We start from the raw sequence: 11,323 nt of genomic DNA on the forward strand, positions 1-11,323 counted from the left end.
TGAATGACATGATTTTACGTGGAAGTGCCTGATATAATTTACTCTCAAAAGTTAAAACCTACTTAAATTACTTGACTATCCATGTATGATTCACAATTTATTGTTTCTAATTCCATTCTTAATATTCTCAAGTGAGTTCTGATAATCCCTCATTTCTATTTTCCCTCATTTTATTATAGACATTCTTTAAAGTATATATATATTTTTTTTGAACGGTGGTTTCTATGATTATATAGAACGGGCCATCATATGCTGTAAAAACCCAAAAGAAAAAAAAAACAAACAAAAGAAGAAAGACAAGAGAATAACAATTTTACCCCACACGATACAACTACTTTACTATAATCTAAAATTATATAAGTTGCATTCAAACTAAATTGCTAAATATGTAATGATACATTTTATAACAAAACATACTTAGACTAGCACATTAGAATCTTTCTTAAATGTTCAAACAAAAACTAATGGGTTGGATCACTTAACATAATCCATAGCTCCTCTTGTTTTTGAGAATGTCCAACAATAACATCCATCTATCAATGGGTCATCGGCCCTTACCACATCCATCATTCAACACCGATTTGCGATGCTATGATGTTTCTTTTGCGGGCACTAAAACAGTCAAGAAATCGCGATTTTAAATCTTATTAATTTGCCAAATCTTCCAACAAAAGAAACACAAAAACATAATACAACATACATTATCATGATTCATGATCACCTACAAAAACACCAATTATAAGGTCGAAAACACAACCAACAGTACAACAAACTTCTACATAGCTTAAAACACTATAACAATAATAAACGATTCAGAGGCTCAAACCCACGCCACCACCATGCTAAGAAGCTTGATAACACTTACTGAGCATTAGCACGCATCTTCTTTCGGGCATTTTTCAATTGTGTCCGCCTTCGTTTCTTGTCAGAAGCTTGATTCACAAGTGTTATGTACTCCAGTGATTGAGCAGGTGATGCTTCTGGCTGTGGTAGAGGACTCACATTGGTGGTTGCTGGAATTTCAACCATTGTCGTTGATACGACAGGAGTGCATGAGTTGTTGACTACCACATATGGGACTGGTGGCAAAACCCGAGGTTCAGCAACAGCTGCCTTGATAGGCTGTTGACTTACAACAGGAACACGAACAAACGCATGGATTGGACTAGTTGATACTAGTTGAGTAGGACGTTGAATTGCAACAGGAATAGCTGGAGCGGCTCGTCCCACTGACAGTTGTGGAACAATCGGTTGAGGTGCAACTGAATGTGGAATTGTTGGTGGAGCCATGGTTCCTTGAACTAAGTTCGACTTAGTTGATACTCGTGGAGTTGGTCGTCGAGTTTCAAGAGGAACGTCTAGATCAACCGACTCAGTTTTTACTCGTTTAGTAGACGGTTGAACTACAACAGGAGCAGCTGGAGTAACTGGCTCAACCAACTGTTGTGGAATAATTGGTTGAGGTACACCTGTAGCTGTGGCTGAGGCTGGAGCCATGGTGCTAGTTCTGTAGCCCGCTTGTGCTTTTAAAACATGCGAGCTAATCTGAATACGTTCGATTTCCTTATTACGCCGGAGCTTGCTATTCACTATGTCCGTCATGTCAGTATCAGACTCCAAAGCTGAAATTAACATAAATGACATCAGATAAAAGCAGGTCACCTCAGAGAAAATACGGTCTCGAGTTTTGCAAAATACCTAAAATATTAATAATAACAGAGCGCGCCACCAATTGTTCGGCTTCTTTCTTGCTTTTGGCAATATCTCCCTGATAAGTACCACCGTTGAAAAGCAGCGTAGAATGGAAAACAGGAACCGATGCGTTTAGATGTTTTGTCTGGTAAACAGGTATTCTTATATTCTTCTTAGATGCAAATTCAACCATAATAGACTTGCAATAGGTTTTATCCTGGAGGTACAGACCGACAAATTATTGAACTTTAAACATAGGCACCTCAAGGTGGTTGATGCTAAGTGGTTAAAGTACGATAACTTATGCATGTAAATTACCTCTTAAACATAGCCATCAGGATTTGTTTAACAAAACTTGTAATGTAATCACATTACCACATACGACTAATGAATTTTAGTCTTCAATAAAAACTAGACACCATTTCGTATTACCTTGAGCGTATGCATACTCATAGTAGTATCACATCTAATTTCATATTCGATCATTAAATTTACACTATTACTCATTTCCATAGGGTATAAAATCGTATACCTATTTACGACGGGTTATTACATTAAATAACAAAACTTATTCTATAAAAGAAATGATATAACTTGTAAACATCAAACCTGTTGTATAAACTGCAATGCTTCAGTTTTTTCCTTCTGCATTATGGCAGTATATGCAATTCTGGAAACATCCAACTCAGCCATCTTACGAAGTTGAAATGTGCTTGACGACGTGTAGCTCACACCATCTACGGAAACAGTGGATCTGAACCTTGGATTATGGTCGGATCCTTCATTTTGTGTTTGATATACAGGGGGTGGTTTCCGCAACTTTTGGACATGTTGATGGAGAAGACACCTGTATCCCTTTGAACCTAAAAAAAATTATAATAAGCACGACATCACGTCTCGTGTAAATACAAAGTATCCACAAGCATGAACAGAGATATTAACAACACGTTGCAAATATAGAAGCATCAACAAGCATGACCAACTTACCTTAACTGTGATTTTCACCACCTAGACCACAAATTACATCAGATAAATCAATATGGAAGCAGTAGCCACAATAAGAAACATATATTCATTTTTCAAAGCCCCTCAACCCTACTTCTTTTATAATACCGTACCCCATGGCAGGCAGTGCCACAAGTGTATAGGGGTGTTCAAAAAGCTTGCTCGAAAAAAGCTCAATTTGTTTTCGAGCCAAGCCAGCTCAACTCGATGGCTCGACTCATGGCCCGTATGTATGTTTGTGTATATATATATTTTAGAAATGTGTGTTAATTTTTTCATTTTTGTTTTTTATGCTATTAATATATTTGGGAAAAAAATTAATGAGCCGGCTCAATTGGGCTCGAGCTCATTCGAAGTTTTTACAAGCCGACCTCGAGTTCGACTTTTCAGCTCGAAAATAAATAAGCGGAGCCGAGCCGGATCGTTTAAGTTCAAGCTCGAGCCCAGCCTGACTCAGCTCGATTACAACCCAACAAATGTATCAGTTTCAAGATAAGTTCATCATGTAGCGACCGGTAAATCAACTCGAAAGGTCAAATGAAAACTTACATCAAAGCCAAAATATAGCCTTAAACTTCCCAATAAATTGTAATTCCATTCACTTTTATAACATACACACACACACAAAAATATCGATACTCCTGTAGCATAATTAATACACGCACATTCTATTTAATTAGGGCTAAAAGAAATCACAAATTAAAAATAAAAATTAAACACACAAACAAAAAAATCAACACAATGAAACAGCAGCAGGTAGCTAAAAAAAGTTAACAATTCACATGCATATATCACACTGTTGCATTGTGTTTTAAGTTACATTAATTTAATAGTATAAGAATGACGGAATTATAACATGTATGGAGTTAATAATTAAAGCGAATTAGAAGTAGGAATCATAACAGGATAAGAGAAAAAATATATGAGTTTACCAGCATTCTCCGGCTGCGGTTGAGACGGTGGCATCGACATAGCTCCGGTGGTTTGATGACGGTGAGACGGTTGCTCCTGTGAGAGGGTTTAGTGAGTCGTTCGAGTACAAGGTGACAAGGTATTTATAGTGCAGAGAAAGATATCGAATTAATTGCAATTAATATCGCCAGAAAATATTAAAAGAAAAACATTATTGTATAATGAGTTGTATAAAGTTAAAATGTTACTTTTTGGTATAAGAGAAAAAACATTATTGTATAATGAGTTGTATAAAGTTAAAATGTTACCTTTTGGTATATGGAAATTACAATAATGCCTGTTAAGTTATGAGTTAATTTATGAAATAAGTTGTCTCTTACGATTTAAACAATTAAGAGAAGAAAAAAACTTTTCAATCAATAATTTCACTTACAACTTAAATTACGCTTAAACTTGAAAATCGAAAACAGAAAACCAAGTCTGCAGTGTTTGTTTTTTCGGATTTTGGAAAATTAACTGGTGATATTTTTGTAATTAAATGAAACATGAGGAGGAGGTCTTGTGTTCCAGTCCCATAGACGAAATGAATTAAAAGAAAATTTGTCGTTAAAAAAAAAAGATTGACATAAGAGTTTTGCGAAAGTCTTATATGGTAGTGTTATATGGAGATTAATGCAAAATGTGTTATTTAGGATGATGTTTCATACTTTCAATTTCTAAGACCATGTGTAGTGGGGCGTTTTTTTTTTTTTTAAATTTCAAAAATAACGCCCAAAAACGCCTCCCCACCCATTACATAGGGCGTTATTTTGTTTTTTTTTTTTTGAAAAAAAAGGAGTCCGGCGTTTTATATAAAACGCTCAAAGATACAAGTGGTCCAAGTGGGCTGACCAATGGGAAGGAGTATTTGGTCCAAGTGGGCTGACATGGTCTGACCAAAAAGCTTTTTAAATAAGTTTGTTTTTTTTTAATGATTGGAAGGGGCATTATTTGGGCATTATTCTCACTACGCCACTTTTGCAATAACGCCCCATGCTGACTGGGATGAAATGTGTCGGATAATGCCCCATGATGGGGACATTATTTTTCTTAACCACTACACATGTTCTAAGTATTGAACTCATAGCATTGTTTAAGATGTGTATAAGGGTGGGCGGGGCACCCACCGAAAACCCACGCGGGGACCCCGGTACCGATTAGGGGAGGTGGCGCCAACATATCGGTGAGGTAGAGAGAGGGAGTGAAATCGGTGGGGCTTCACCGAAGAGAGGGGAAGGAGAGAGGGAGGAGAGAGGATGAGTGGACCAATCAAAACTTTTCTTTTCTTTTTTTTTTTTAATAAAAACCAAGTCACCTAAGAGGGGAGTGCCGCCATCAATTTAGGGTGTTAGGGGAGTTTAAGATGGGAGTTGACGTGGCACACGAGGATTGGTTGGGCGTAAGAGAGGGGACTCACCTCTTAGATGAGCACCCCTTACACCCTAAACAAATTATGTTTATCATTTGGGTATTGGTTGTTGTGGTTGCAATAAATGTAATTAATAGTCAAACTAAATATGAAAAGAAAAAAGAGTAATTGCAAAAGCAAACTTTAAACCCGTCGTCTTTCTTTCAAATTCAAAGCAAAACAATTTTATACTTTATTTAATCTTAAATATCTTTAATATATTACAATCTTTTTTTAAAAGTATATCAATAAATTAAACCATATAAGGCCAATACATAGTTTCTCACATAAAATCATAATTTTCATGTGAACCAGTCTAAACGATTCATCATAATTTTTATGTGAACTAATCTAGACAATTAAGGATCATTATTCTATTTAAATAAAAATCCATATTGAAGTTTAATACAATATGTAAAAATTCAATACGGATCCTAGCAAAATTCATTCGTGACTGTTCTCAAGTTATCCGCTTGTCACTCCTTAATATTATCTAAATTTACTCACGCCACTTTTGAAAATTCTTCTAAGATGCACGCTCTATAGGTCTCCCAAACATCAATGAAGACGTAACATCAAGAGAAAGGTAGTGGGTGGTTGGTTGTTACATGTGATCTTGATTACATGGTTGTTGCTTTCAAACACTTTGATATAAGCTTGTTCGGTTTAGGGCATTAGCGTATGACAAACCCTAGTGCGAGAAAGTGGTTATTGTTGTACTACCCAAGAAAAAACCTTATTGTGTTACCCAAGACCCATGTCACTAGAAAGACTGCTAATATCACTTCCTATGATGGTCTTAACTCGGTCCACATGAAGGTGGTCAGGCCGACGGTTATATTGATCATTATATGTGGTTAACTAATAAGAAAGATTTCAGATATTGCATCGGGTAAAAATTATGTAATAACACTCTCTGAATATGTTAGATCCCATTTGAACAAAATTAATTTAGTGACTAATACAAACTTAGAAAAAGTGTATCAAATCATGTAGTAATAGAACAACTAAGAAGTGAGTGTCAATTCCACATAATTAACTAATTTAATAAATGCCAATGAGGTAGTGGTGGAGTGGTTGTGGAAAGATTTGGTGTTATTTGTGACCCAGGTTCGACTCCCACTCTCCCCGTTATTTTCTGCGGCATCCAGGTGAAGGGCGAATACGGGTTGAGTGTTTCCTATGCCGGCACACATATTAACGTCCTTGCAAAACATTAGTGATCAACGATTTCATAGACGCTTTACATACCACACTTTTACATACTGATTTTTGATACAATAACTTTCAAATGTTTTGAAGATTCATGTGATACGAACTCAAACGTATGAATTAACTAACATTATATTGACTTTTCAAACTTACATGTATTTCAGACAACTAGTGGATCCTTGCAGATGAAACAAGAACGAGCATGTCAAGAAGCGATGTCACCCTTTTGTAAGATTTTGGTTCACATCTCCCGCCCTTGTGCGAAAGATGGAATGCAAAACCTCGATTTGTTTAAACTTTATTTTTTATACAAGTCTTTTTGTGAAACAATATAACTTGTGATGACCTTTGAGTACAACTTAAAACCTGTGAACAATTTCTTGTTAATGAATGGATGAACATCGTACGTATTTTATTCATATAGTTTGTTTACTTACATCATATGCAATGGAAATTAATAAAGTTAACACATTGCGCTTCTGCCTATGAGCGGGTGTGACAACCACCACCAACGTCCACCACCCACCACCGCCGTCCACCACCACACACCCACCGTCTACCACCACCACACACCCACCGTCTACCACCACCATCCACCACCATCCGTACACCACCACCATGTGGTCTGCAGACTTTAGACATTTTACCTCTTAAAAACAAATAGCACCTTAGTCAATGTGGGGCTAGCTCACTTAATAGAGGCTTATGCTTTTTAGAGAAGAGGTCTCAGGTTTGAACCTAGACAATGAGAGCAATTTAGAATTAATGGTGTAATAGAGTAGAGCAAGCGTTGCGATTCAAATTTGTCATTAAAAAAATAGTATAATTAAGAATCGAGTTTCGGTTTCACTTTCACAATAAATAACTAATTTAATAATCAAACTTTGATTATTAAATGATAGTGTAAATGAGTATCAAACTTTGATTATTAAACTAGCTAAAGCTAAATTCATACGAGATTAAACTACTTAAAATTAACTTTGTAACTAGTAACAAAGATTTGAAAACGCTAAAATAGAAAATATATTGTTATAAATTATGGAAAATGGCATTCACTCATATGGAAAATGGCATTCACTCAGATTAAGGTTGTGTGCAATCATAGGACATGCATCAATCATGCATTTGTTCTTACAATTATCGTTACATTTTCTTAATGGTTACAATTTTAACAATACTATATGGTATTCTTTATTAATTAATGTGTCTAAGTAATATTATCGATTTATAAGTTAATAAAGGTTTTTCTTTTTTACTAAAAAGAGGGTTTTAAAGTTGGCGAAAACTAGGTCGATGGTTTGGCGTTTGGGGGTTCACTTGTGACGGTATTATATACTAATAAAAAGTAAACTCAATAAAAAGTAAACTCAATGAACAGTAATTTTGAGTTTATTTTTTATTAGTATATTCAATTAATTAAAATGGGGTATGGGGCGGGGTTGTGACGTGGGTTGGGTACAAACGCCCAAGTCACCATCCCGGGTGGGCTTGGTTTCGGCGTGGCCCCTTAGGCGCGGGTTTCAGCCCGGGCGTTGGGCGGGGCTATCAAGATGACATGGCGTGATCTCATTGGCCAAGACAAGTAGCCGTTTGGGCTAGCCGTTTGCCAACAACTATGTGTTTAAAAAAAGATTTAGGAAATATTAGAATATGTGGTATGGGGCGGGGGTTGTGTCGTGGGTAGAGTACAAACGCCCAAGTCACCACCCCGGGTGAGCTTGGGTTTCGGCGTGGCCCCTTGGGCGGGGGTTTCAGCCCGGGCGTTGGGCGGGGCTATCAAAATGACATGGTTGGATCTCATTGGCCAAGACAAGTAGCCGTTTGGGCTAGCCGTTTGCCAACAGCTATGTGTTTAAAAAAAGATTTAGGAAATATTAGAATATGGGGTATGGGGTATGGGGCGGGGGTTGTGGCGTGGGTTGGGTACAAATGCCCAATTCACCACCCCGGGTGGGTTGGGTTTCGGCGTGGCCCCTTGGGTGGGGGTTTCAGCCCGGGCGTCGAGCGGGGCTATCAAGATGACATTGCGGGATCTCATTGGCCAAGACAAGTAGCCGTTTAGGCTAGCTGTTGGCCAACGGCTATGTGTTTAAAAGAAGATCTAGGAAATATTAGAATATGGGGTATGGGACGGGGGTTGTGTCGTGGGTTGGGTACAAACGCCCAAGTCACCACCCCGGGTGGGCTTGGGTTTCGGCGTGGCCCCTTGGGCGGGGGTTGTATTTGAGGGTAAAAATCGGTGAATACCGGTGCCGAAACGGTACCGAAAATACGTGACGTTTTAGTTTGAGTTACTTTTTGTTATTTGACATGTTTTGTCATTCTTATAGAACGATTTGGTTTAGCGCGCCGCTACGCGCGCGCATGATAAACAACTAGTTGAATTAAGTAAAGAATTTGATTTAAGTAAATGATGATTGCTATATATTAGATTAGATTTTCACATCACGTCCTCTAAGCGTTGATTAATAGAAAGATATATGTTGCAAAGTTTATCTACCATCATGTAGTTTAAACAAGGTATTATGATATATTCACTTGAGTTTATGATATTGTCGATATGACATTTGACCTTATGGTCATAGTACCATATTTTATTTTTATCTTTATTTTTAAATGTTATTCTCATAGTAATTATGTACACATTCAATTTGTAATGATTATTAATATTAATTCAAACAATGTAGTTAATTCTAAAGAAGTTTTCTTGTGATTTTTTTTCCTTAAGTGATATAAACACATGAAAGGTGCATCCCTATGATTCTTATCATGCGTGGACACTTTTCATTGATGCATTCCAACTACGTTACTGGTAAACACATGAAAGGCGTATCCCTGTGATTCTTAACTTCAAACCCTATACCGACTCCACTTTTTCAACAATATTGGAACAATTATGTTCGATAGCATTCCGTCTTTCCAACTTCTCCAAGCATCCTTATGTCTCTTAAAAAGGCTGCTATTATCACTTCCTATGATGATTTTGACTCGGTCCACATGAAGGGGGTCGGGTTAGCAATAGTTGTATAATAAGAAAGATTCCAAATATTGCATTTGGTAAAAATTATGTATTAACACTCCCTCAATCTTTTATTAGATCTGATTTTAACAAAACTAATTAAGGGACCAATTCAAAATTAGAAAAGTGTATCAAATCATCGAGTGTTAATTCCACATAAATAATTTTCTACAATCAACTTTTGATCATTAAATGATAATAGTGTAAACGAGTCGATTTTGTCATTAAACTATTTAATTTTATATCTATCCATCCTACAAACATATCAATAAAAAGAATAATGGACGGGTCCTTAGATTTATTTATGACCTTTGAGGAGCCGTATGAGATGAAAATCTCATGTACGGTTCTGCAATAGGGATGAGAATATGTGATGTTATCATCTACTATGATTATCTAACAGTTCAAGTACAGTTGATATAGTTGAAGCGCACTCAAAATATGGTTTTTGGGGATGGAATTTGTGGCGTCAACCTATAGGGTTTCTAGTTTTTCTAATTTCTTCCCTAGCCGAGTGTGAACGATTACCTTTTGATTTACCAGAAGCAGAAGAAGAATTAGTAGCAGGTTATCAAACCGAATATTCCGGTATCAAATTTGGTTTATTTTACGTTGCTTCATATTTAAATCTACTAGTTTCTTCATTATCTGTAACAGTTCTTTACTTGGGGGTTTGGAATCTTTCTATTCTGTACATACCTGTTCCTGAGCTTTTTGATATTACTAAAAGGGGTAGAGTCTTTGGAACAATAATTGGTATCTTTATTACATTAGCTAAAACATATTTGCTCTTGTTCATTCCTATCGCAACAAGATGGACTCTACCGCGGCTGAGAATGGATCAATTATTAAATCTTGGATGGAAATTTCTTTTACCTATTTCTCTAGGTAATCTATTATTAACAACTTCTTCCCAACTTCTTTCACTGTAAAAAAATACGTCTATATTCACGACTTGTCTCAAACAAGAGAAAGAAACAAGTATCTTGTTTTTATAGATATTCACGATATATTTCCTATGGTAACTGAGTTCATGAATTATGGCCAACAAACAGTACGAGCTGCAAGGTATATTAGTCAAGTTTCATGATTACCTTATCACACACGAATGGTGATTGCTAAATTAGACTTAATTTTCATTCACTGATTAATAGTTAGATGTTGTAAAGTTATTTAGTATCATGTAGTTCAAATTAGGTATTACCATACATTCAGTTGAATTTATGATTTAGTCGATTTGACATTTGACCTTATGGTCATAAGTAGATTTTTTTTTTGAACGGCAAACAACAATTCATATTCATTACCAAATTTTGTACAAAGTTATATGGTTAGTAAGCAACTCAAAGCAATTACACACACTTTAGATTCTTAATGATTATTAATTCAAACAAGATTATTAAATTTTAAAGAAGTTTTATGATTTTTTTTGCATAACTGATAAAACAACATGGAAGGCGCATTCTTATGATTCTTATCATGTGAGGACACTTTTCATTGATGCTTCCATCTACATTTATGGTATCTACGGTTTTCTCAACGTCAAACCCTAGATCTGACTTTGGTTTTTCAACGATATTGGACCGATTATGTTCGATAGCGTTCCAACTTCTCCGAGCATCCTCATGTCAAAATTGAACCCTAGATACGGGTACAAAGGCCGTAGATTCTTTAAAAATTTGAAAAAATGAATCTATAAAGTGATGACACATGGACCAATCAGGTTGAAGCACTGATCACACAAACTGATAATTGTTATAGTATAAATGGGGTTTTGTGGTGCTGGTTGGGTTTAAACTATGACTCTATCTTGGTTTAAATGTATTTCATGCCCATTAACCGGACTTTTTTTGATAAAAATAGAGTTAAATACTATTCTAGTCCTTGTGGTTTGCTCAAAATATCTATTTCAGTTCAAGAGATTTTTTTTTGGGATTTTTTAATCCAATAGTTTGGTTTTCATAACAGTTTAGATCCAGTCTACTAACTCCATTCAATTTTTTTTTGTTAATTTCTTGTGAAATAACCAAATTACC

General features: G+C 36.0%; 1 protein-coding gene across 1 annotated transcript; it reads right to left on the reverse strand.

The window, feature by feature from the left end:
- Window positions 1-702: 702 nt before the first annotated feature.
- On the reverse strand, window positions 703-2,525 carry LOC110878954 (SH3 domain-containing protein C23A1.17-like). Its single transcript, XM_022127353.2, has 3 exons — window positions 2,302-2,525; window positions 1,699-1,909; window positions 703-1,622 (listed from the first exon to the last, which is right to left on the reverse strand). The coding sequence occupies exons 1-3, from the start codon at window positions 2,383-2,385 to the stop codon at window positions 862-864; spliced, it is 1,056 nt and encodes a 351-aa protein (XP_021983045.2). The 5' UTR covers window positions 2,386-2,525; the 3' UTR covers window positions 703-861.
- Between the last annotated feature and the right edge of the window lie 8,798 nt (window positions 2,526-11,323).

Source organism: Helianthus annuus, chromosome 9 (assembly GCF_002127325.2).
Source record: "Helianthus annuus cultivar XRQ/B chromosome 9, HanXRQr2.0-SUNRISE, whole genome shotgun sequence".
NCBI classification, from domain to species: Eukaryota; Viridiplantae; Streptophyta; class Magnoliopsida; order Asterales; family Asteraceae; genus Helianthus; species Helianthus annuus.

Coding starts and splice junctions, on each gene's coding strand:
- LOC110878954 (XM_022127353.2), bottom strand. CDS start 2,385: ATGGCTGAGTTGGATGTTTCCAGAATTGCATATACTGCCATAATGCAG. Junction 1,910..2,301: donor CATTGCAGTTTATACAACAG/GTTTGATGTTTA, acceptor CTGTACCTCCAG/GATAAAACCTATTGCAAGTC. Junction 1,623..1,698: donor TGTTATTATTAATATTTTAG/GTATTTTGCAAA, acceptor TGTTAATTTCAG/CTTTGGAGTCTGATACTGAC.